General features: G+C 43.9%; 1 protein-coding gene across 1 annotated transcript; it reads left to right on the top strand.

The window, feature by feature from the left end:
• Positions 1 to 100: 100 nt before the first annotated feature.
• Positions 101 to 26,279, top strand: T265_07016 (hypothetical protein; the record flags this gene model as incomplete). The annotated part of the gene is made up of 6 exons (XM_009172437.1): positions 101 to 332; positions 373 to 655; positions 3,135 to 3,326; positions 5,263 to 5,408; positions 21,244 to 21,645; positions 26,054 to 26,279. The coding sequence occupies 6 exons, from the start codon at positions 101 to 103 to the stop codon at positions 26,212 to 26,214; spliced, it is 1,416 nt and encodes a 471-aa protein (XP_009170701.1).
• Positions 26,280 to 27,653: the final 1,374 nt, after the last annotated feature.

The raw sequence follows: 27,653 nt of genomic DNA, 5'->3' as shown, positions 1-27,653 counted from the left end.
TTCTCGTTTCAGCCATATACTTTTCCATCAAGCAGAAGAATATCTGCCCACCCTTTGTCAACTAGTCTACGCATTCTAGCATCAAGTTCGATAATCGGGGATGAAGTCACGGAGCGAACAATATCGTGGCGAATCTCTACTGTCATATTTTCATTCGAAATTTTCTGAAACTTCGATCTCATTCAACGGTGGTGCGACCTCGAATCTCAAAATAGATACACACGGGTCAAAGTCTATTAGAGTTCGTCCGGTAAAACAGAAAGCGAGCGATCCCCCTGCGTTCCAGAAGTATACTAAATCAAAACCTTGTCCGTTCTATAAGTGGATACCAGGTTCGACATAGCTCCCTTCTATTATTTTCCTCCTCATTAGACACACCACTGACTGTAGATGCTTTCAACTATGGAGTAATAAAAGGGTGTGAGGCATACATACTATCCCATTTCCACAGTGATCACTATAACGGTCTTTCAGCCTCATTTCCAGGCACGATCTATTGCAGTGCGGTAAGACGATTAAATAATTTCCTATCAACACAGGTAACAAAATCCCTCGTACGCATCAAATTCGGCGGAAACCTCAAAGTCGTGGCGATTCCGTTGAATGAGAGTTTTCCTATTTGTGGAATAGACGTGGTCGCCATGGATGCAAATCAGTGAGACTTACAGTAAACCTGTTTGATACTTGGTTATTGTATTCTTTTGTCATTTCTCGTTTCATCAGTATTCCACAAAATCGTTTCATCTATCTCGTCATTCTCCGGCATGACACCAGACTTATCAATCCCAATACAGTGCATCCTATTGATAAGAAAACCGACTCGTATAAACACTCAAATCGGCTTCAAAATTTTTCCACATTATGAATACAGTATTCACTTGTTGTTAAAAAAACACCTAAGGAACTCGAGTCGATTTTTTATAATGTTAATCCTCTGTGCTGGCAGGCAGGAAACAGTATTGCCACAGAACAACACTCTCGCACAAATAGAATAGCTAAATTCGTCGGAAATTAGTCGTGATTTGATCTCATTTGATTTACTGTGTAAAGCGAAATTAATCGAAGCGAGTTATGAAGTTACAACTGAGCCTCAGTTTTCTCCTGTAGGCAGTTCACATCTAAACTACCGCAATGGCGAGATGATTTTACTGGAGGGTTCCCCATGGAACTCCATGGTCTCTCCTTCAAATGGCCGGAGGTATGCTCTATCGAAATAGTCCGGAAAATCGGTGTATGATTTATCAACCGATTTTGGTTTTTGAGTCTGGTTGACAACTAAAAGTACATCGGGAAACGGAAGGATGAGGGTTAAATTACTCAAAGAAGGAAGGTAGGGTCTTTTAAGAATTAATGGAACAGATCTGCACATATTTCGTCTTGTTTGAAAATAGACTTGTAAAACCTTACAATACAAAAGTTTTCCTCTTGGAATACTGGCAATTTCTGTATAAACTCGTCACTATTAGAGCGTAACTTTTCACAGCAGCGATTAATTCCTGTTTCTGAACCTTCCATTCAGACATCAGCCCCAAAGAAAAAGGAGTTTTGGCCGCCTAAGAATGTTTCCTTCTATAGACCAAGAGTGCTTTGCCATACTGCTTCATAGGCATAATTTACAGGTGTTCCTACGGCCGATCACAAGGTTTTTGTGAGTAGCCTACTTAGAGTAAAGTGGAAAACTTTGAGAACACACTCACTCGACACCGAAAGGTACTGCGATTATTCCATGCTGGCACTGGCCTTAATGCTTGGCTCGGTCCATGGTGCTGTGGTTTATCTTGGAAACTATACTACTGTCTCATTCTAGGTAGTGTAACGTTTGTGCATCTTGAGTCGCACCAGCTGTCCTCGGCATGCATCCCTTGGGACTGTCAAGTTGCCTTTTGCGATCCTTTTCTTGTTCTAAGGAGGGTAGAATAACTGGACAAACTAAAAATGTGTGTGGTTAAAAGAACATGGTCAGAGGCTTATGGACTACTCGTACACTTTTTCTAACTCGTTACGACACTAGCAGTAAAAAATTAGGCATGTGGTGTTGCTCACATCCAACGCGGTCGGCCCGATCAGAAATCATTTACACTCACTCAAACCAGCTGTCTTAATTAATCTCCTGTCACTCAACAGTCGAATAAGATGTGGTGCGATGCTCTATATCTACTCTGCTGTAATCACACGACATTTGACTCTGACAACAGTTTCTTGTGGAAACGTCGCTAGTCGAACTTGGCTTTATCTACACTCTCGGAATTCGACTCGTTGCAAGTAATGTGTTCAAATACGTTGACGCCCGTTGAAATTTTACGTATCGTTTGTTGGAAAAGGTGACGGTGTGCGGGTATGACACTAACAACATCAAGGTTGTGTAGTGCTTCAAGCTGAGTTAATGGACAAAATTTCCACAAACAAAACCGGAAATAAGTTTCCATGCTTCAGTCCTGGAAGAGAGGATACCCTAGGTGAACGTACTCTGGGAAATAAATTCTCGCAGTATCTGTATGCCCTACGGACTAGGTTATTCTCTTCAGAAAAGAGAATGCTATTCCTTCCACTTTGTCTGTAGGTCGAGTTTTGGTATTCTAATCGACGGTTGACCTAGCGGTATATGTAATTGTTCGCTGATTTCCAATTCTGGTACTTGTGTTTTTTCGGACAATTATTTGTAGAAGTTAAGCAAGGAACTCTTCAGTTGTGCTGAAGATCTTCACAGTTAATCCATTGAGTATGTTAGTAGCGAATTATTTGTGAAGTTCGCATATCCGAACATGGCATCGGTATTTCACATGTCGAAGCATCTATCAGGTGCGTGGACACTGGAGTCGGTGGTCTAACTTGTCTTAGGCATCGGCCTCTTAGTTCACACTGTGTATTGACTTGTAACTCGAGCTTTGCCGAATTCTGTCTTCCTCATTCTCAGATGTTCTGTGAACATCAAAATTGTATACCTCCGTCTCTTACTGGTATATTTTCAGGAATATGTATTGAAGCCAGTTGCTCACCCGGTAAATAATGCTTCCACAGAGGATTGAAAGCCCTCTGTGCTGCCTGAACCAATCCTATAACTACTGGATTAAGATGACAGCCCTTTGGGAGATGACGGAATACTTTAAGAACAGGTATTTAATCTTTTTTTCCAGTTGTCCTGGATCGGTGATGTTTTTATTCCATCTGAAATCAATGAAGCGGTTCATCTTACACACTGGCGACTTTCGGTTCCATCTTGACATGTTGCTACCTCCCAGTCCGCTGGCAGATATTGTTGGGATGCATTTGATTCCCGTTTCGGGTAAAGCGATTCCGCAACTGCATACAGTATACTTGGATACCACGTAGGTCCTTTGCATTACTTTACTTCCAGTCAGAGTAGATTAAGAAGTCTTACATTTGTTATATTAATGTGACACTTGATTCCACCTAATGCTTTCCGATCAAGTTCTGTGCGCATTATTACTTCTATGTCGTTTTCTATGTAGCAAACGTGTGGTGTGTAAGTTCTTTTAAGGTTGGCTATGGTCTAATGCCAATATTCTGAAATTTATTGGACTGTTTATTGCAAGCACCCTAACTTCACTACAGTGAACTTGGTCTCTAGTAACTGTTTTAGACGATCACTTTACCGTATCCTCGCTATCATCTGTGGACTTTGTAGACCTTACGACCGGAAGGTTTATCGACTTGCAACGTTTTCAGATGTATGTCTCGCCTATTCGATCCACATATTTTGCCTGAAGTTTACTTATGGGTGGCTTTTATACAAAAGAATAACACTTACATATAACCGTTTGAAAACGGCAAACGAAAGCATCACAAGACCTTTGCACCGTAATACGCATATTTTCAAAACATTTGGTTTTGCGAGAGACTCATCTGGAACCTAACTCGTTTGTGAGTTTCCGGGCAACTAAATACGCTGCACTAGGCCGCCTCGTGTTTCAGTTGCCACGATATTCGAGATATCGTGATACATGTATATTCGTAATGCGCTACTCATAAGGTTGCTGAAATTTCTACGACAGCCCGCGACCAGTTTCGCCCTTATTGGGGCCTGGAAAGATCACAAATGGGAGATTCAGTTGGGTTCCAGATGAGTCTCTCGCAAAACCAAATGTTTTGAAAATATGCGTATTACGGTGCAAAGGTCTTGTGATGCAACCTTATGAGTAGTGCATTACGAATACCTTTGCATCGTACTGTTTAATAAAAGGCTGTCGACCACTGTTGGGATATACAAGTTTATCTGGAACAATACAGGTCTGCACCTTGAGATACATTGGGGTGGGACTGTCACACTGCGCGACATAATCATAAAGTTGTCCTGTTTTACACGACAAATTCCGTTGTTGGCTTCCAAAAAACCTCGAACTGAGAGAAGTATGTGGATACTTTGAAAGTTAGATATTTTGAATAACTTTGGCGGTCTACGTCCCAGTGACAATGAGCAACCTCAGCAGAAGTCGGAAAAAACTACCGCGACAAATTGTAGGAACAACTCGTTCTGAAACTCTTGTGCTGAGAGGGCACCACCTAATCAGCTCATGACAGTACAAAGTTAGGCTTTTGAAGCAATAGTTTCTCAGACTACGGTCTTCGATGTTTGCTTTGCTGTAGCAGGTGTGCATGGTCATTCAAGCCGTCGGATTTAGATCAATGAGCAGCAGAACTCGAGGACCGAGGCTGACCCAAGAGGAAAGGAAAATCGTTCAAACGTGTTCTAGTATGGGTAACATTGCAATAAGATTGCAACTATAAAGGAATATTGACCTTCATCATCTGCAGTCGGTGAATTTTTAATCGCTATTAAAGGCATACCATCATTCTATCGGAGTAGGATGAACGGTGAATGGTTTATATTTTCCGATTGATTCAAGCCCGATCGAAGTTGAGCACACTACATGTCCTCTGGGACTGCGCATAGAGCGCTCGAGGCTGCTTAATTTTTCACACGTCCCGAGACTGAATACCAATTATCCTGGACTGAAGTCCATGTTGTCGGATGTAAAAAACAGGGTTACATAACATCCTTAGTTATGAAAAAGATTTGATGTGTATAGACTGAACTTATGCTATGACTACCATTAGCATATTTATGCGGATGAAATGACTAAAACAATAATGCGGAAGCGTAGTTCAAACTGCTTTCCAGACATTCGTGATTCTTAACCGGTGATCGTTGCGTTGTCTTATCACAAACCATGCTAGTTTCATGGGTAGTCGTTTTATTTGCTTCTACATCCTTAAAAAAGAAGTATTACTATTTTCACACAGGTATTGTTCGTCACAGTATGATTTCCCTCCTCAACAAGTGATCATCGCAGGTGCTGTAGAAGTGACCCGTGTTCAGTTGGAAAAATATCCCAATACTGTCGTAGTGTGTGGCATGTATACACTGGGGAAGGAACGGTTCGTTTACGGTGAGTTTCAGTGTCACCATAACGTGTTCCACTTTTGGGTGGTTTATTCCAAAGTTCGGATGACGTCATAAGATGCAGTCGTGCGCACATGGAGGATGGCAAAGTTGACAAGCACAGATGGTAAGTTTGAGAATAAAACAGTGTAGACAAATGAATACATCGGCGAAATTTGAAGAGCTTCTCTGTGGAGAGAAAGCAGACCAACCATCTACTTAAATTCTTGATGTGTAGGATAAGACATTCATCTAATGAAGTTCTTCTCTGCATTGTTTCTTACGAACTTCAATCTCGTTTAACAATTACTACGGCTTCAAGTAACTTACTGGTTTGGCATTTATAGTCTTTCCGTAAGAAAGTGTATCTTTAGATTTGCTGAGGACTGTCTATATGGGCCTGAGTACCGGATGAGTTCATCGCTTGCCTAAGGCTTTATACGAACAGATATCTGATAAATTAGGGCCTATGGAGAATAACTATCGCCACTTTTTACCACTAACGGTGTGCAGCAGGGTATTTTCACGCGTATTTTCCTGTCGACGGCATCCTACCTTGTTGACGCCTGTTCTTGTGGACACGAATTACAGATGTGGAGTTCGCAAATGACATTCTTTTACTGGGTGATAGATCTAGCTTAATCGTCTTTCGACCAACGTTATACGATATGGCATATGTTTTGCACCCTCGAAGTGTAATTTCCGAAGATTGGATCACATCGTCTATGATCATCCTTAGGGACAATGTACTAGAAGTTCTCGACACTTTTTGGATGTCTTGGTGGGTGCTACGCAGCTGGTAGAGATATCCAAAATCCAAAATGAGCTTGCACAGCGTACACCTAGGTCAAGGTTAGTATTCGCATGATGTTCCGCCTTCATTCGACGCAGCCGTGCGCTCAGTTTTAATTAATGACTGTTTGACCAAGAACGAACTATCGATTTTTGTGGACCGTTATTTGTGCATCGTTGCTCGCATCTGGATAAAGCATCGTGTGAGTAACGAATTAGCCCTGCGGGGAATGATTTCACATCGCCGAATAAGATGTTCGGGGCATGTTCCGCGTTTGTTTGACCACGGACCACTTCACCATTCACTACTCATGGTTGCTCGCAGAAGTTGGAAAAAGAAGAGTTGGTCAGCCGACGGCTTGGTGGAAAAGAATGGAGAATTTAACTACAGACATGACTGTGATGGGTCCATCTCAGCTTTTCGGTTAGGGTCCGAGAGACACCGAAGACACTTAGCGATATGACCAGATGTATCATCTGGTGAATGGCGTGTGTTTTCTACCCCCAGTTAGGATTGAATAAGAAAAAATAGGAAACCAATAAAGGGCAAAACACTCATTCTCTTCATTGTTCGATACTTCACACTGTAGTGACTGTCTTCTATATGGACATAGGACTTTTCTGAACAATTCTCCATCTGTGCTTCCCTTGTGGTTGTATTCCGTTTTAGCACCATCATTTAATAGTGGTGTATTGCTGTCTATGGTGATACTCCCACACAATGAATTTTGTAGGCTGTGCGCAAAAAGTAATCCACTTCTTGCGAAGTCGAGTACATCCATTGGTCTGTATCCTTCATAATGACTGGAGTGCAGTCATACGGGCTGGAACCTGCCTGTAGCGACGCTTTCAGACTCGCTGGTAAAGAGTCCTAAATCGGTGTTATATTCCTGTTGAAATCTGTGGAGTTGCTCGTTACTGTCTTGGGTTCATGTTATCCAGCTTTATCCGAAGTTCTCATAGGGTTGCTCGTGTCTTCGTTTGTGTTTTTGCCTTGCTGACAAAAACCAGACGTAGTGGCTTGGCTGATGGTACCGAATGTACGAAAACAAATCTTCAGAAGTTCGCTACCCGCTTTAGCTTTTTCATTCCCGCTCTGTTCGAAAATCCAAGATGCCTCCGCCCCAGGACATTTCACTCTCGATCATTTCATTCTTAAATTTCAGTAGGCCACACAAAATGGCTACAGACTAATCTGGAAAGCTGTCAGATTTTACAGACTATAATATAAAGTTTGAAAGTGGATGTTTTCTGAAATTTANGACATTTCACCTCGATCATGTCATTCTTAAATTTCAGTAGGCCACACAAAATGGCTACAGACTAATCTGGAAAGCTGTCAGATTTTACAGACTATAATATAAAGTTTGAAAGTGGATGTTTTCTGAAATTTATACACATCCTTGGGAGATGAGCCTCTGAAGAGAAGAATATGATGTAACCAAACGACATAATTCTGTGTTTGGTTAAGTGTTTGTTGTCATTTGTGTCGGGATAGCGAAAACGATTTTAAAATGACTCATTCGAAAAACGATGAAACCAAGGTTTGCATGCTAAAAGCTTGTGATGACTGCTCACATCATCATCGTCGTGATTATCAGCTGTAAGAACCGTGTACTTGTCGTACAGTGGTTGTAGCTGCCACAATTTTGTTCACCGATGATTGGGGAGATGGGGTAAATAGCTGCGCATTGGAGGCGGGAGTTGATAAATTGGTGCATGCATACAAGTCTGTCAGTGGACTTTCATTTGAGGGATTGAGAAGGGAGCCATGCATTGAAAGCAATAGCTTGGGTGCACGATCGCCATTGAGGGCGCGACTGGGCCGTGTCTGACGAGATCTCTAATAATTGATTTGTCCCATCTACCGGTCCGCATCCAGGGAGACGCTGATGATCAATGCAGCTGAGTTTGCTGCTACAAAATCAGTGTTTATCCTCACCTTGCTCGTTTCTGACCTCCGCGTGGTTTTACAAAGAAAGTCCTCCGAGGAAGTCGGTTGACTGGCATACTCAGCACGTGGCCAAACCAACCCAACCTGTGGAGTGTGATCAGTTCATCTATTGTGGGCGAGTTATCTCCTCCAAAAATTATTCGACATACTTCAGAATTAGCGATCCAGTGTTCCCATCAGACTCGGGCAATGCTCTAAGGACATCGGTGGCCAAACACTGAAAGTCTTTTAACGTTCTCGGCGCGCAGCATCCAGACTTCCAGCCCGTATAATAATATGGAGCGCAACGCAGCACTATAAACTCGGTCCTTGACGGACAATCTGATATCACACCTACGCCAGAGGTGATGCAGGTTCATGAAAGCTTCTCTGTCCTTCCCACTCCAGAAGAAAATATCGTCTATCGCGAGACCACCCGGACTGATACAGCTACCCGGGTAGACAAACTTGTCTACTATCCCAAGCGGCTTATCTGCAAGCATGAAGCTAGAGTTCGAGCCCCCACAGTCTTGCAGTAGCAACCTCACGCTTTGTGTGTAAGCGCGTGTCAAACCTTGAAGCAGAATGGTTTAAATTATTTAATGCTGTTTGCATTACCACGGCATCAGATCCAAGAAGAGCTATGTGGTCTTCGTCGAGACACGAGGGCCGGGATACTGTCAAATTGCCAAAGCCTAGACAGGGGAAATCGAGAGGCAGAGGTCGGGTTTGAATCACGGACCTTCCGGTCAGTAAATTCGCGCTCTAATCACATGAGCCATCTCGCCCCTGTCGTCTTCGTACTCGATATCTGTGAGCGGACACCCCCGTTCGCGAGCAGAATAGAAACCACTTCAACTTGCCTGCCAACCAAAGCCAGCCTCTGCTTTCGGCACCTGTGTTTCACAGATGACTGTGGGAATCGTATACTGAAGTGACAAAGTGAATTTCGGTATCTATCGTTTTCCCTATCTCGTTTGCCCTTGTTGCGTCCATGGAAGATCCTGTCCCTAATTCCTACTGACCAAACATTGGTCATTTGTTTCCAAACCTCAGATCGTGCATTACTGAACTCCTAATCCGATTGCTTGACGGTACCCTCTCCAACCCTTTTTGTATCCAGTCAGCTTGCATAAACTTAACAAGCTGCTGGTAAGTTACTTCGCAAGTTAACGAGAAACTGGATTGATCCATTTGGCACTTCTACTTTCAAGTTCAACTCTAAGTATGAATTATAAATTTAGTTTCAAATTCAGACACAATTGTGATACGGCTGCGTTGAATGCGGTTCATCTTTATCTTTCGACGTAAGGTTCAATCGATAGAGCCCAACAAAGCAGAAGAAGTAGACTGTGCAAACGAAAATCACAGAAATTTGACCGAATTTGTTGTCTGTTGCTGAAACTGCAATGATTCCATCAACACATTCCAGAAGTTCAGGTGCGTGTTCTGATCTGAATAAAAACTCACCAGGGTGGATTTCTGAGTGCACATTCACAACATATTTGAATCTACGTACTCAGGTTGAACAGTGCTCATATCTACAAGTGAAGTCGTTCTATCTAGCGCATTTTTAGAAAGATCCAGTTGGCCAAATATCTTCTGTGTGTTTGCTCGGCCATTACGCTTCTATAACCCATTTATCCTCTTTTTAAAAATATTTTGAAATAGTAAACCGGCGCGCCAATCTTCATTTTTGCACACATGATTGATAATAAAATTTGTTTCCACCTATGACTCGACTATTCACGTTTGTGTTGACAAATCTCATGTACTGATCGTTGTTGGTTGTTTGAAACTAACTGCAATGGGGCCGCGTACTTCGCGTATTAGTGCGTGACAGATCATTGGTCTTTATTTACTTATATTAACAAAGACCGTTATTTGTCTGACGGACAGTTCTCACATACATACTGTCGTTCAGCTGAACACCATGATAAACCGGTGGGTTTCCCCGTTATATTTTGCTCATCAATTCCACTGTCACAGGTAGTGTGAACATTTTAGTCTCATTTGAACTTGTGACCAACGCATCGAACTGAACGTGTGCACAGTTGCTAATTTTATCTATCACAACAGCTGAACGCAATCGATCGACCATCGCTGCCAGCTTCAAACATCGACAACTATGTAACAATAATGCAGAGGCGAATAACTTGTAGTTGTTCGATAGTTTTCGTGCTTTCAAAAACAACCATAAGCGCTTTCAGTCAGTGGACGCATTCGTGAGACAGCTGGTTAGTTCATTCGTTTCCTAAACGTCTCGGTGTCACTCAGACGAACGCTGCAAGATCTCCGTGCCCGAATCAGATTGGATGATGATCTTTCTGCGATGCGAAAGCAGAGGATTAGCTGCCCTTTCCCCATTGGCTCCAGGGTTGCACTACCTCACCCACCCTTTCGGATGGCTATCTCCTGAGACAGAAGTAGGCATGGTAGGCCATGACAACGTCATTACTGGACACCTGTGGGTAACGAAATTTTACAGTGCGTCGGAGACAAGTGGTAAAAGTCTTCAGACTTTCTGCATCTGTCCGCAGAGGGCTTGTTTTGCCGGCATTAATCAGGAAGATTAGGATTTCCGTGGGTAAACTGATCTCACTTTTTAACTTTAACAAGGCAGAGTTGAGCTGTAGAAAGACTTGTCAAACAATAGCCACATGACGTTCAATTTCTTCCTTGGCATGTCCGTCACCCCTTATGTTGAGAGTGCTGAGTAGATGAAGAAAAACTTCATATCCGACGTATTAGTTAGTAATTTGGATCAATCAGCACACAGTGTCTTCGCAAGCTATCACCCGACATGACGTTATCATCAGGGTTTCCCAGTCAGCTATCCATGTTTGAGGACTCAACTGGGCTCCATCATATCACTTCAATGCCCGTTCCAGTGACCAATCGCTTGCGAAGCTGAGGAACGCCGGGGACATTGGATAACCATGTCATACACCGAATTCCACGTCAATCTCTGGTCTTACTAAGGTTTTCCAGCTTCGTGTGGGGGCGAAGGATCACCCACACTCTCTGACTTTTACTGGAATCAAAAGTCACAACAGATTTCTGGTTTGTTTGGCTGTTCACAGTTCACATCGTACGGTATTGAGACTGGAGTGGTCTCGAGTTTTGGTTGACGGGTTGTTTAACTGCTGTTTAATATACCCCACTCGTTGGTTTGACTTGTCATGATTGTTGGAAAGCTTTCTGTCTGCTCTGCATAGCAAGAGCAAAGGCCTCAAAGGCTGAAGGTTTCCTGAATTCATACGCTTTTGCGCTAGGTTGCTGGCCAGCACAACGTACCCATGATTATACGGCTCAAAACAAATACTTCTGCTCACTCTGCTCCTGATCTCATTTCACAGCGTGCGTGGCATGAATGTTTTTTTATCAGTTTTTACCTTCGTTATCCTGTTGCTCTTCTAAAGTCTGAACTGTGAATATATCCTTTAATTCGATTCTGATGCTAACTTTTGCATTCTTGGCGAGTTCAACTTCCATAGCTCCAAATGGCTTGCTTATGGGACAGAGGTAAGGTGCTTTTTAATCAATATTTGCATTTCTTTAGCTTGTGACCTTCCCCACTCGTGTACCCGTATGCCATACCATGGACGTATTCCTCACCATCAACTTCAAGGACAGTACTACGTTTTCTCACCCCTTGGGCAAAAAAACAGTAGCCTTATCAGATGCCTCCACTTCGAATTATCTACACGGTAGTGTCGACCTCGTCATGTTTTCTGGCGGTATATTCCAACTAACTAAAAGAACAAACCATTTGTTTCCCCTATCCATTGAAATTTTGCCTACCTGGTAATTTGTCAACTTTTTTCGAAAGGCTCCTCATCAGTGGCAAGCCTCGGTTTATTTTCCATTTGTCTAAACATCGTAATTTTTCTTCCGAGTGACAAAACCATGTCTGTATCCATGCCGTTGCCAAAAAAAATCGCATTCATGAACATCAGCTTGATAATCCCGTCCTATCTGCCTCTTCCGATTACGTGTCCCTATGTAAATCCTATGAAGCTAGAATCGATTGGATAAAAGACGCATTCGTCAATCAAGAAACTAACCAACGTCCAACGAGCTTGCCGGTAGCCACTCTTTCTGGGACACAGGCGATGCAGTCGGCCATTCTTTTTATACTGCCACACTACCTGCCATTTCTGATGCCTGTGATATCTCCGAATCCCTTCTCCGAGCGACAGGCAATACCTCCGACGGTCGCTTCTCCAAGAAACTCAACAGTTCTTCACTGTCTGCCGTGTTTGTTTTCACACACACACACACACACACACCGAAACACATTATTTCGATGCGGGGCATCTGCTCGTCTCTTCTTTTATTCGATATTTCTTACCCACTTCCTGATGATGTCCCCCCTTCTATGTACCATGACTCACATTTTCCATCTTTCTATTTTTATGGGATTTAGTTCATGTTCTTATTCCAAGGCGCGGATCCTGCCGAAACCATGGCAAGTGTCTCCATTCTGTTCAGAGTTATGGAGTCCTTCCTGGTCAAACAACCATTGTGAGACATACAGAACAATGTCCTACTGATAAGTAATGGCTCCATATTGGATCCGTTGGCGTGGCTGACACTTCTAAGTTCGGTTGAAAAAAGCATTATCATCCGACCTTTCGAGGGCTTTTGATTGGATATGTTATGGTGATCTCTCCGAACTGCTTCTGAGAACAATTGTTTGGACTACAAACACTTTGATCGATTGATCGACTGGAATGCCCATCGATAGGATTGTTTCCACAGCTGTCATCATCAACTCAGACGTTATCATCTGCAGCTCAACGGCGTATTTCTCTCAGCACTCTGTATTTCATGCACTCTGAAAGATGAACCCGCCAAGAGTTTTGATTGACGTATTGGGAACTGTGCAACATTCAACTCTCCATATTTTGCATGCATCCCGCAAGTTCTCCTTGGGTCTCCTCTTTTTCATTAGCCGATGTCGTATTTTCGACCCTTCGTCTACTTTTCTGGGCTGAGATTCCCTGAGTCACTTCTCCCTACACTTCCCTGGGCCTCGTAAGATGCGGACAAACCGCTTGGCAACTGAGAGACTAGCAGATCCAAGTGTTAGACGAGTTCAGCATAATCGTCTCCTAGAGTCCCTTCCAAATGCTCCACCATCAGGTGTGAACGCATACTAGGACGAGATTGCCACCTCCTTTCTTAGTGCTGGGAATTTTGCCTGTGGCACGGCACCACCAGGCGCACACACGCACTGCATATCGGACTGAATGGTGGGACTACTTGAATCTCGGAGAAATATCCCAGCCGATCCCGAACATAACCCGATACGAAGAATATTCAGACATCAAGTGAAAGTGAGCGTGTGAGCCGACTGTGAAGTATGGTGAACACAGAAGCACTAAGAGAGTCCCAGAAAGCCGGAAATGTCCGAAGATTATTTCAGCTGATCCGCACGACCGGTCCCCGGAAACCACCTGTGAGCGAAACCATCAAGGAATGGGATGGGATGAACATCCCGAATACGGAGGAACACCCCTACTTTTGGGCTAAATACTTAGAATAACAACTGTCGTGGTCACCAGCTGGCACTCATCTAGAACCCACAGTTGAAGTAGAACCCTGAACGGTGAACGTGCAACCACCTACGGCCTCGGAGGTTCACGACCGAATATGTTCTCTCAAGTGCCACCGAGCTACTGGTCCGGATGACCACCCAACCGCATTTTCAAAGTCGGGGGTGAAGTCTTCCGTTGACACTTGTCTGATCCGGTTACTTGCGCTTGGGAAAAGGAGCCTGTCCCAGACAACTGGGGAGAGTCGGTGATAGCGCCCATTTTCAAAAAAGGAGCTCGCAATGAGTGTGATAACCACGGTTGAATCAGCTTGACCCCGGTCGTAACGAGACTGTTGGCGTCAATTGTGCTTCGTCGCCTTACGGTGGCTCGTGAGACACTGACTCGGGAACAGCAAGTGGGATTCCGGCCTTGTAGGGATTGCGTTGACCAAATCAAATGTTCACGTCAGGTGCTAAAAAAACGCCATACGACATAAGTATTCTTGGATTTTCAAAGTGCATTCGCCTCGGTTGATCGGTCTGTTCTTCTTGAGACGCTTGCCCACCAAGGAATGCCCCCGGAATTTTGTAAACATAATACGTTCTTTGTATTCTCAGACTTCCGGACGTGTGAGAGTGTACGGAGAGCTCTCCAAAAGTTTCCGTACACAAAGCGGTGTCCGTCAGGGATGCACACTCTCCATTCCTTTTTAACTTCGTGATCGGTGAAATAATGGGACGAACGCTGAAGGGTCTCCTAAACTCTGGTGTTCAAATAGCCTGTGAAGAAAACCTTGTCGATCTGGAATATGCAGACGACATCGTTCTCATGTTCGAAGAGGAGGAAAAGGCGCAAGTATTCTTGGATGAACTGACCAAAGTCATCCCGTCCTTTGGTATGCACTTTGCACCCACAAAGCGTAAGGTCATGCTTCTGGACATGCAGTCACTGAAGGCGCCGGGGTGGAGTTTTCTAATTCTAGACACCTTTGGCGTCGCAGTGGTTTATCTCTGAATCTCGAGTGATGTGTGTATCAAACTACTGTGTGGGCTGTTTTTTCGTTGTATGTTTGTGAGACTTGGCCTGTTCGGGCAGCGGAACTGAGACATCTTCAGTTGTTCGACAATCATTGTTTCAGAACCATAGCTCGTGTGGGTTGGTGTCGGCGTATCCGTAAGGAGGCAATTAGGAGGCGAGTTTCCGGTTGTGCCACGGGTACTTCCATTGAAGAATGTGTCCGGCTCCAAAAACTGCGTTGGTTGGGACATGTGTTGCATATACCGAATCATCGTTCACCGAAGAGAGTGCTGTTTTCTATGCTTACTTCAGGTTAGCGTAAGCTGAGAGCTGGCCAACCCAAGACAAGGTAGAGGGGTATGAAGGAGCTAACAAAACACTTGGGTGCTGTCGGTGCTACTCGCCTTCCAGGATGCCGACCGCGTGATCCATATTGCGCCTGGTTGCAGACACTACAAGATATGGCTGCCAACCGATGTCAGTGGCGTTCTTGTTGTCAGTTTCCATCCAGATTGCAGATTGCCAGAGTGAATGTCTGGAGTTGTAGGCACCTCGGAATGATTGTAGTTAGCTGCCACTAAGTCCCTTCTCCGTCCATGTTTATTCCTTTCTTTCAAATAAATCATGGTTGTACGGCAGTGAAGCATCGGTGTTGGACACCAATGTCATGCTGTCGATGATGATGATGAATGATGGTATTCCCTGAAAACCTCGGTCCGCTAAGCTCGAACTGGCGGTTACAAATGCGCCACTGAATTAGGTTTTACTTTACGCACACACAAATATTTTACTCCGCTGGGTGAATCTCAGATTCGCCGTACCACGGAATGGTGTTGTTACATCCCAGCTTTGAGACGTATCTGAAAAAGGTCATTCGCCACCGGTGTTCTTACGGACAGGCTCTTCATGATTCTGCAGATATATCATCCCTCCTCATAATCTATCGCTTTTCATCACTGACAACAATACCAGATGAGAAAATTGGTGCCTCAATGCGGTACAACCATATCATTTTATTTCAATAAAGTTTTATGATGTGGAGAAGAAAGAAATGAGACAGGAAGAGGGACCTGTGGCTAGCCTATCGTAGACACCCAAGATGCCTACACCTCCTGTAATCAGTCAGACAATCGGGATAGAAACTGACATTATGAGGGTCAGTGACGTTGCTTAGTCGCCATATCGTCCAGTATTTCCAGCCGCACACAGAGAGGGTCACTTGGGTGCCATCCTGGAGGACAAACAGCATGGACAACGCCCAAACCTTTCGTTATACCGTTCATCACCTTCTTCCATGTCTCATTGTGTTTACCTTTACGTTTTCGCTATCCCGAATTCGGAACAGAAAACAGCGCTTTTCTAGGCATGCGTAACACGGCCCAGCCACTTTAGTTTGCAGGACTAGATGCATTTTTGGGGGAAATAAGTTGTGCTTCACTGAAATCCCACTCCTGATCAATTGTTGCTCCCACAACATATGTTCTTCCAAACTGGCATCAGCTGTATCCCTCTCAGAAACTTTCAGTCATATCCCACGCCTCCGTCTTCCTTATTTGCCTCAGTAGCATGTCCGATCGATTTCTTTTTTCCATCTTTTCTCTCCCCTTTTCGTTCAAACAACTACACTCTGGAACTCCACGTCACTAACCGTAATTATGATTTTCTTCAATCCACAATTTTGCTAGATAGTTAACAGTTTTCTATGGACATTTTCTCGACTTTCGTTTTGGTTACTTGTTTCCTGTGTCGCTGACCATTAGGTCACCTTCCCTTGCAGAGCGTTTGTTGCTTAACACAAAGAATCTACATCTATCATAAACGAGAGATTCAATTGAATCTCTCGTGAAAACCAGATTGATTTGCAAATAAATCTCTCGGAAAACCAGATTGATTTGCCAAATTAGGTATTTCTCGAATCTACAATGTAGTTGGAGCGGTTTTTAGGTGTCACCATTGTGTTTGAGGACCTTCACATTTGTCACACCTGTTTAGAAACGCATGAATGGCCACATCTCCTCACAGGCGAGTATAGTCAGATGTTACCGGTCGGCGGAATCACTTCTCCCGCGTCTCACCGCAACTAACTCCGACTTTTTGAACCTTAAGAGGACTATACTTTTTTGTTAAATAGTAGTGCAGGGGTTAATTTTTCCCAACCAACCTGCCGCATATCTCATCAATGGACTATCGTCCCGGCTTCCTAGTTAGTCTGATCTAAATTTCGTATGATAGTGATCCTACCTTTTCGAGAATTTCTCTAGCGCTGACTTAGAATGTCTATGTGAAAAGCCTGGTAGTGCGTGGAAATCTCGGAAGTTACTATGGTCTTAACAATACCCTCAGGAAGAATGAAAAGGGCAATCATTGTAGCTTTTCTGGAGGTGCGCCTATCGGATCGAGCGATTTCGTGTCCTTCCTCCCAAATACCCCGTATCTGAAGAGTTTGATGCTTCCAGCCGTTTCAGCTGGTTCATTTGAATACAGTATTGCTTTAAACTCATTAGATATTGTTTTCTCGGATGTTGACTTAGCAAAATCTTAGAGTTTTAGGCTTATCCGAACGTTCCGTCAAGCTCAAAATACAGTAAAATCAAGTAAAACATCAAGTAAAATCAAGTAGAACATAGAGTTTATGGAAACTCGGGGACTGCGCCTACCTGATGAGCCCCAAAAAAGGGCGAAACCGGTCATGGGCTGTCGATGGATTTTCAGCACCCTCATGAGTAGTACATTACAAAGTGGTTGTGCCAACCACTAACCCACCGCTACACACAACTACGCACTGATGATGTCACCTCGATTGGTGATGAAACGTTTGCAACCAAATTGCCCAGCTCAGCGAACAAGCCAACGACCATCTACGCTACCTGAGCTACCGACATTCTCCTCTATAGAAAAACATTACAAAGGTTTTGCAGTTATTTTTAGTTGGTTGTATGATAAGTAGCTGAAACGGAAGTGTTGCGTATCAATCCGGATTCTCTACACATGACTGGTTTAGGGGTGCTGGAGACACGTGAAGTTCAACTGACGACCTTCACATCCCTAACAGCCTCACGTGAGTCACGTGCGCATGCGTAAGAAAATCGTTGTGAATCACTGGTCGAACAGCAGTGTTTACTTCACGTGACCTGCTTTCGCCTCGTCCATCGCGTGCTCGACCGTACTCGCACGTGGTCTGATCAAACACAGCAAGTGGTATAGGCGTGCGATACTAAACTTGATCTTTTGTTGGTGCTGTCACCCCTAGTTGTATAAAGCCCGTTATTCAAGGCAATCCGTAACCGTTGCGGTTGTACTATGGATGCACTTTGAAGGTCAGTTTTCGGATCGCATCTCGTAAGATGCACACGTATTATTTTGTCTTCATGTAACCTAGCGACTAAAGAGAAGCGCGACTGGTGAGCCGTAAATGATTCAAATTAGTTGTTGACGTATCATCTTGCATCATGCGGGTATCACCTTGTCTTGCGGTTTTTGTTCCAATGCACGTGCCTTTCGCGCTATGACACCTGGCCTGTGGAGCGTGAAAATCACCTGACCTACGCTGGAAGCACTGGACTAGAGATGCGCACTGAAACCATTAAAAATAGTTGGGGCGAACCAACCGTCCACTAACCATGGAAACTGGAGATAGCTCACTGGTCTATGGTTCGAACCCAACCTCACACATTTGATTGCTCCTCTCAATCTGACAGCATTCCAGCCCTTCTTAATTTGGATGGCATGGCAGCTAGGTACCGAAAGGGTGTTACAGCTGAACGATTTTTTTTTAACCACTGAAAAATCTGACATTTCCGGGCGCCATATTTTGGCAGATTTATCGTCGGAATGCTTCCATTTGACGGCCCTTGATTATGGCCTTAAATCACTCACGTACGAGTGGCCTGTTTGTTGTCCGTCTTGGCGTGGGCGTGCAAACCAGAAATCCACTTGTTTTTACAAAATCGTGAATTCTCGACTAGTCCAACCACATGTTCACCTGGTTACTTTTGAGGGAAGCTGATCTTTTGGGGCACACAGCGGTACAGTTGCCGTGGTTTTGCGTTCTCTAGTTTGTTTCACTAACCGAGAAGATTTATTTGATAACTTGTGGAATGTCTACCCTTTTTATTACAAACGCTGAGCATGTTTGCCTCACAACGCAGCTTCTTACTCAGATTGCCCTTCCTTCAAGATCGTTTCTGAAACTTGTTTCCTTGGAAGGCTGGCTTCAGGTCTGGTTCCCCTAATGAATTTCCGCCATTCGCTGTCTACCTCGAGGAGCTTTTGAAAGAATCTCAGACTTATGCCTTTGTGTCTTTGTATTCCATGAGCTCAGCTTGAATCCTTTTCAAATGTTCCCCAAAGTATGAAGTCGATCCGAAAGTCATCTCACTCGGACACATTATCAAAAGTGCGGACGTATATATTCCAAACAATATTGTCTTCACAGAGCACTGTTAGATGTATAACCACTCCGGCCGAGCTCCAGAGCAAACGTTGCGCGCGACGTCAGAGAACAACTAAACTCGTTTGAAACCACTACGAGTGCAGCCAGGTAAACTGCTGATGAGTAATGCAAGTAGTCTATTGTCCGGTGCCCAGGCTCCGTCCCCGCATCTGACGGAAGCTGAACATTACTATGGAAATTACGGAACTGCTTTGTAGTGTTCGTTTATAATTGTTTGATAGTGAAGGGAGGTCCAAGACAGTTCAAGTCGCTTGGGAATGTTCACTTTTCGAAAACTCTCTGCTTATACGATGTTTACATTCGTGTCTAATATCTTGTAGCCGCTTGGTTCGTGTTTGTTGACAAACAACTTCACAGAAAAGAGCATTCCTTCTTTCATGAGCACACATTCAGGTATAGTGAAATGGTCCAGCCGTAACACCTTTCCAGTGCCTAGCTTCTGTGCCACCCGAAGGAGACAGGAGGGCTGAGATACTGCCAGATTGCTAGAGTCTAGACAGGAGCAGTCCAGATGCAGAGTTTGGGTTCGAACCACGGACACTCCGGTCAGTAAGCCTTAACCACTGAGCTATTTCGAGCTATTTAGATTTAGTTTAATTAAGGGTAGGCTAAAGTAAGTATAGACACGGAATAGCGGAAGGAGAAGCAATGTTATGGGAACTAAAGAATGAAAAGGTCAAGCTCAAAACATGTACTCGACATTTTGTCAGCGGCGTTCGCCGCCACTGCACTTGTTCGTATAAGTAACAACATCGTAATGCGTGTAAGCGCTTATTCGGTTGTTACAAACCCTTTTGCAACCGTGGTCTATTCATTTATCGGACATCCTAACTTAAGGTTAACCGGTGTGTTGTCATGCAACATTGGTTCTTACAAAGGCACCGGGTAAAAGACATACATACACCTGAGAAACTGGCTGCCGTAGACCAGGCATAAATTAGTTCAGTGAAATCAATTTCTCAAAGTCCAGTTTTCTGAGGTGAGTTAGGAATCAACATCTGGTAAGTTGATTTGGCTTATTCACCATCGAATTTTTGTTACAAAGCTCCCAAAGACCTACTGCCAATTTGATTCCTTCTGATAGACCTGCAGCGGATGTCTCCGTTTCGGTGGCAGACAGCTTATTTTGGGTTAACAACGCGCTGGTAAGTTGGCTTGAGGAGACAACTAAACATGCATCAATGGCAGTTGCAGACGTCACACCATCGATGTGTTACTGAATCTAACTAATTCGAATCCGAACGCGCGAGTTAAAGTCTGGTTAGGTGTACTGAATGACTGAGTTTCGCTAAATGTACGTATAGACCGAATGATCAGTCACAGATCCTAGGGGGGATTGATCACCTTACTGACTAGACTGTCCATTTAAGACAACTAGTCCGGGTTTCTTTCGTCGAAGTAACCGGAACCTATTCAAATGAGGCACGGACCGAAGGATCCTCCTTGCTCCTCGTTGTTTCCACCTAGGGTTTGACAAACTGACAGTATTTCAGCTCTTGTTCCCTTCGAGTCGCATGGCAACTATGCATAAAAGTAGTACCCTAACTAGTCCGGTTTCTTTCGTCGAAGTAACGGGAACCTATTCAAATGAGGCACGGACCGAAGGATCCTCCTTGCTCCTCGTTGTTTCCACCTAGGGTTTGACAAACTGACAGTATTTCAGCTCTTGTTCCCTTCGAGTCGCATGGCAACTATGCATAAAAGTAGTACCCTAGGTTAGAGATTCACTTTCGTCCACATGGCTGTTTAACATGCGCTTTTATAATTGGGCTTATGAATGCACATCATTATTGCGAGGCACCATGCCATGTTTATCCAATGAAGCGGAATATGTGTAAAGATAACCTTTCATTGTCTAACTGAACACCAGTCCCGTACGGACACCGTATATATTGGTCGACTCTCTTGGAGGTTCGTGGGATGAGCTCGAGATAGCTCCGAGGTTCAAACCCAAGCTGTATATTTCATATGCTCGTGTCTAGGCTTGGTATTGTCCCTGGTGCTTCTCCCTGTGGTGGCATGACAGTTGTGTACCGGAAAGGTGTTGTAGCTGAATGATTTAATCGTGGTATGTATCTGTTTATTTCTATTATTTTAACCATAGGGCTAGCTAGTGAATTGAATCTCCGAGTGTGGCTACACAGAAATCAACACCAACTTGTCAGCACGGCGGCTCTTAACGGCTGCACCGTCTGCGCCTCCCTGATGGCACACGTCGTCTCTAATCAACAACGAGCTCAGCTTCATGTTTTGCCGATGGCACAGCTCGGCATGTCATCACTAATCCAGTACCGAACAACGCTTGGGCCGTCCAATGATCAGACTCCTTTCAATTCTCCGTCTAATGTTAACCGGCCGAGGCCACTCGTTGCTTGGCGACCCACCGGCTGGTCCCATCAGACTGGTGCCAAAACGAACAAACTATTGCAAACCACTCTTGATTCGTCTAAACCATTACCAGAAGGCATCAGGCTCCAACAATGCAATGATAATATCCGCATTTACGGTGAGTCTGCCGCCTGGAGCTCCAATATAAACTACCCACACCATATAACGAAGAGCTTAGGATATTTGGCAGTCTGACAGACTGTGGACGGGTGTGCTTACATCACGTGCCACTCGATAACAGAGTGACACCAACGGTCATCACTGTCCCACCTGTTCATTCGTAGCTTCGCGTGCCTAGAATTATATGAAAGGTGCATGCCAGTCGATCTCATGATGACTGCTTTCAAGGAGACGTCGTTTTTGTTCCCGAAAAGTTTTCTTACATGTACTTTTGGAACAATGCACGCTTGCATGTTTCCGTATGCAGCTTACAAATGCTGCTATAGCTCCTTAACACTGATGTATTTATTTGAGCGTCTACAGTGAGATGGTATGTTCTGGATCAACGATAGCAATGTTTGAGAGCATCGAGATCGATGTGCTTCTGGGTTAAACAGTGGGTCGCAGGCGCACTGTGGCTGTGTTCAAACGCGCACGGCCCGCGCATAGTGATTTTTATGTATGACTTTACAGTTTACAGAACCGAAAATTCAAACAAAGAATTAAAGGCTCATCAAGTAGCGGAAATAATTTGACCAGTCAACCTTGTTCATGTTTAGACTCGTCAAACTCCGAGTTGAAAAAATTTCCGACAGACTTTTGCGTGTAAGTAAGGAGAAAATGTTGTTGAAACAGCTAGGTCTTCCGTGCTTGAAAAGAAATTCTACCCCACGCGAAATTTATCTTAGTCAGGGTATTCCATCTTTCGATCAGATGTGTCCATTCCATCGTCAAGCAGTCAGCTTTTGCTGCAATGGTCTATGTTCAGATGAGTTTTACAATAACTTGAAGATGTTAAAATTTGATGCTACCACGTGTGTGCTTCGTAGCTGGATCAGGAAATTAGCTCACGTCGTTTGTTTGCACTCAATGACTCATCACCCATTGTTGAAGGTGCTGTACATGTTCCTACGAGCGACTGAACTGCGTAATCGATAGATGGTTCACGTGACCTGGCTTCCGCATACCAAACTCTGCCATTGTCGGTTCTTTTGGTCGGAATAACAAGCTGATTGACGCGCAACTGCTTTCAGTAGTATCAGCAGTGCATGTAACGCATTATGTCCGACACGGGTACTATAGACCGGAATTATTTTTACTAGTATGATATTTATTGACGTATCTGATAGCCTCGGCAATGTGCACAACGTCCAACGGTTTTGTGAGTGGAGTGTCATAGTTGAAGGGGTAATGCGAGAGCTTCCAAGTAATTCTGTATCATTATCAGTCAACGGTTTCTGTAAACAGCCTAGATTGACCACAACAGCTCAGCTCCTCCTGAGCTGCTTGCAGATGGTTTGGCAGTCACGTAAAGCGCAAAAAAGCAATTATATATATATATATATATATATATACATCATATATATAATCAGGTGTATATCGAAAGTGAATGTACAAAGAAGCCAGAAGATAGATAGAGGTGGATTAAATATTTTTTTTACTTTTTGGTGCACTACTCGCTCTGTTATTCTTGCACTGTACAATGAATGCTAGGAACTCATCACCTAGTGGTGTACAAAGTTTGACTCGATCAGTTTAAACTACGGACACTTTCTGCTTATACAAACTGAACCGAAATTTTTTTATGAATTCGACTCGGAATCGTTGGTCTAGGCTGGAAAAGCCCGGCACTATCTCAGGCCTTGTGCTTCTTTCGAGTCGCATGGCAGCTATGAGCTAAGGGGATATTGCACCCGAAGGATTATTAATGACTTATTATTAAGCGTTGGAGCCCTACAATCCCAGTATATTGTGGAGCTAGTTGACCAAACTGTACTCGTATCGCTGCAGTGACTTCAGTTGCACCGGTTTTCTCAACGACGTATGGGTCACTCATGGATAACGTTACAGTACGTAACCTCTATCTTCCGGGCATAGCCCTACTGACAGACGGTTCTGTTCATCTGGTGCCAAGTTTTCGGTGATTCGATGATGTCAACGATCTCTCCTAGTTTCCAATAAGGTATGAAGGAGCCTCAGTTTAGATTAGGTTCACACAAGATTACGTCCATAGGCAGACCAACGGATACATTGGGAATCATGAATGGTGTGGTCTATTCACTAGTCCTTAGCTCCAACTCAGCGCGCCGCTGTATTTCCTTGATGTTTGGATTTTTAGAGCTCTGAACATGGAGTTTAAGCCAATTTTTATCGACCTAAGTGGTCGGAAGATAATCTCAAGTGTTTTCCAGGCTTCGCTGTCGGAATAGTGGCTATTTTGCTTGTCTTCCCCGGTGCATACTTGTGCCCCACTTTTGTTCCACACCCTCCAATCAGTTATTTTAACACCAAGTTCACAGGCGGACTATATGCTATCTTGGGCAAATCTTTTGTTTCATCGGGGACCGCCAAATCCATTTATTATGAACCAGATAACGTATTCTTCCGAAAGCTTGATTTCTTGGTTGGAAGGGATACTGCTTGAATTCACTCACATTTTCGGAAAATTCTATTTGGGCTTGATTGACCTAACATGGCAGTTATGTACCTAAAGGTTTCCTTAGCTGAACATTCTCAGGTCGTTCGAATCTGCTGTTTACGTCCGAACTCAACGGCCCTGTAAAGTGAGGTCAGCCAGTAAAATCGGACAGGCACACAAGGTGGTCGGACCTATTAGGACCTGTGAACGAAAACGAGGCGTTCTGTCGCTCAGACGAACCTGGTAGTATCTAACCGGAGGTTAGAGCCAGCATGATAATACATAACGTTAATGATGGTAATCTATCTAGTTGGTGTTGACGTTGCTTAAATGGAACCTCTCCAGGTGCATATTGTAGATTCTGTGGGGAGTCAGTGCCATCAAAATGTTGCTCCCTTTAACTTTATTGAGCAAGTGGACCGATTATCGCCACGGTATGTGCAATATCATTTAACTTGGTTTCGACAACCTACTCTTACCATTATCTTTACATGGTTTTTATCATGTAACCCGCATGCCTTCGTTTGTCATCATGTGATTCCAGACGGGTGATGACAACATTGACCTAATTTTGTGTGTATGGCTTTTCTTTTATGGCGCGTCACAGCTGTGGAGTACCATGCTTTGCTTCTCCGTTGTTTCATGCTTGCACATACTTCACCTGCACGCCATCCTCCAACTGTCCAGTCGTTTGTTCTACACAGTCCTACACACGGCTAGCCACATCCGTGACAACACACAGGCAAAATCCAGCACCAACGACTGTCTTTGGTTATGTTGTCAACCGTCTGGATTCATGCACCCAACAAGTCGAAGTGTGATTAGACGACAATAGGACAAACTATTAGAGTATACCCATACATACAAGCTTTTTTTTCGTCGAAACCTAAATGGATCGATCCGTTCATATTGTGGATGGAATGCTACACGCACACACTTGATATGAACCCTATTTGACTGATCAGTTATTTTGACTTTTGAGTGACGTTCCAGTGGATTCGTAGGTATGATACTAGCTTGCAACTAAGTGACATCTGTTTCTGCCTTCTATAACATCCTTGACTCAAGCATGGTCTTGATCACTCCGCACACGAAGTTCTTACTAGGATAAACATGTTTTCGAATACAGCGAAGGAAGATACACCATACATATACATATATATTTCCTTACTGCTAGCTCCGGACAGAAAACAAGAGAGCTATGCAAACAGCCCGAGGTAGATGCCAACTGATTATCCTAGAAATGTTGCCCAGGTATTCCACTTCGCTGGACAAACTTTTCCTCAATCTTCCTCGCTACTTAAACGAGGGTCTTCTCTTCAATATTTGTTGTTGCTTACTGAGTAAACTGAGTGACGTGTGGAAAATCAGGCATGAAACAGACTTACACCAATTTATTAGCTCCGCCTGCAATGCGCAGCTACCTCCCCCTCTCCCCAAACCATCGGTGAACGAAACTGCGGCAGCTACAACCACTGTACGACGAGTACGCGGTTATTACAACTGACGATGATGACACCCGGTGTTTCTAAAGCTTAAGTGCACATCCCTCTGAAACTGACATTCTTCCCCACTGCAACTCTCTCATCCACGCATAAATCTGTCACCGAAATTGGCCATGGTACCTTTTATGGTTGTCAACTTATGTTGGTCAGAATCTCGACCATCAGCCTGAAAAAAATTTTGTTTGAATGTTTACCGACAGCTCCAGAATCTTAGTAATAATTCCATCCAACTAAGACGGCCAGCGCCGAAGAAGTCCGAAGCTGGAGCTTCAGCGAATCAAAAGGGGTGGTAGCTTGGGGCAGCTATTGATAGACACAGAAAGATTGTTATGGCTGTATTTACGAAGTTTTCATCGTCCTCGTTGCTTGGAAATCGTATGCATGGAAAATTTATCCAGTTTGGACTGCAGTTGTTTCGAATCCACCTCTTCTTCGTAATACAGGTGCGGCTTACAGCGAACACAGCAGTTACAGCGAGCTGAAACGGTTTATCACACACTTACGCCCTAATCATGTACAACCAACGGTGTTTGGTAGTGCCGCTAGGGGCTGTCAATTAGAAATCGAATCTTGGCTTGAAAATCACTCGCCAACGGATCTCTGAAGGAACGAAACCGATGCAACCCTAGATTTTGACTTCCCTATTTTATTAATCCGTACTTATTTTATCTGACAAATAAATTTGTTTACAAAAATTGCGGACTATTGTGATCTATCTGGTGTGGCCTGTTTACTGGGAAGCTCGTTCTTCACTTGATTGAATCTGATTAGATTTCAGGATATTAGAAAAAGATCCTGCCGGATACCGGTCTATATTAGAGCTCAGTAGATGGCTATGAAGATAATCAGTTGCATGACTCTTCATTTACCAGAAAGACCACGTGGTTGCTGACTTATCTTTGCACTTAATGCTGACCACTGGTAAGTATTAGGCTATTCGTCCAAATATTCCAGAAACCTTGGCAATTACCAAGCCGAGGACTTGAAATTTCCATTCGACGAGGCTTTACGTCCCAGTTTGTGATAAACTTTTTTTGTGTACACTTAAAACCGTTGCACTGGCACACAACACTTGAGGCCGGCTGGCTTGTCTTCAAATTACTGGTGGGTTATGCGCACGATACGTCAATAACCGACGGACACATGTTTGTGTTTTGTCAAACAGAGGATAGAGATCAGTTTACCTAGAGCTAAATAATATTGTTCGCTTCAAAAATTACTCCCAGCTAGGGAACAACAAGAAATGAGAGATCAACCAGCATTGCTAGCATCTGTATCTCATGACGTTTATCTCCTGTTTATTTAAACGATAACAGAAAAAAATAACCGAGTGGCTTTCATCAGGGGCTTCGTAGCTCCTAAGGATAACTGGTCCGATAAACATGGTAGTACTCAATTAAACAGACATATGCCAAAGTTGGGTTGACTTTTCTAAACAGAAGCATTAGAGGTATAGCAGCAAAAATTGGAGCTTGCAGATCCTACCGTTTCGTCGACGTTTTCCAGCTTGAGCGTCTCCGTTGGGACGAGTTAAATCACTTAGGTTACGCTGATCCCGTTGTGAATACGGTAGATCAGCAGTTCTCCGTGCCTGACGAGACCGAAACTGGTGTATCGTTGATGACAGGTACGTGGTCAGGACATGTTTATTGGCACTTCAGGAGTCGCTAAATTCTTTTTGGGTACTGCCAGAGAAATTCTTCACGGGTAGAAAAGCAATCCGTTGCGTTGCAACCTCTGTTTTACGTATATCACCATTAGACTCATTTCAGCGTCAAAGATGATGCATGTGTGCTGGGCCTGAACACGTTTCCAGTCCCAACCATGCCCGAAACAGCTACCGGTCGATTGCCTGTTCATCGTCGTGTCACTGTTCTACGCAATATAGAGCTGGCAGTCGAACAAGGCAAGTGGAAGTGAAAAAGAGCAACCGCTTCAAGGACCAAATTTCGCATATTCAGGTTTGGTCTGGAATAAAATGTGTATTACCTGACAGGTTGTTGCTTGAATTGCCGCGCATCTGAAGCTGATCTGGCCACACTG

Source organism: Opisthorchis viverrini, assembly GCF_000715545.1.
Source record: "Opisthorchis viverrini unplaced genomic scaffold opera_v5_155, whole genome shotgun sequence".
Classification (NCBI taxonomy): domain Eukaryota; kingdom Metazoa; phylum Platyhelminthes; class Trematoda; order Opisthorchiida; family Opisthorchiidae; genus Opisthorchis; species Opisthorchis viverrini.
Note: the sequence above shows the minus strand (reverse complement) of the source record. Positions and strands in the feature narration are given on the sequence as shown.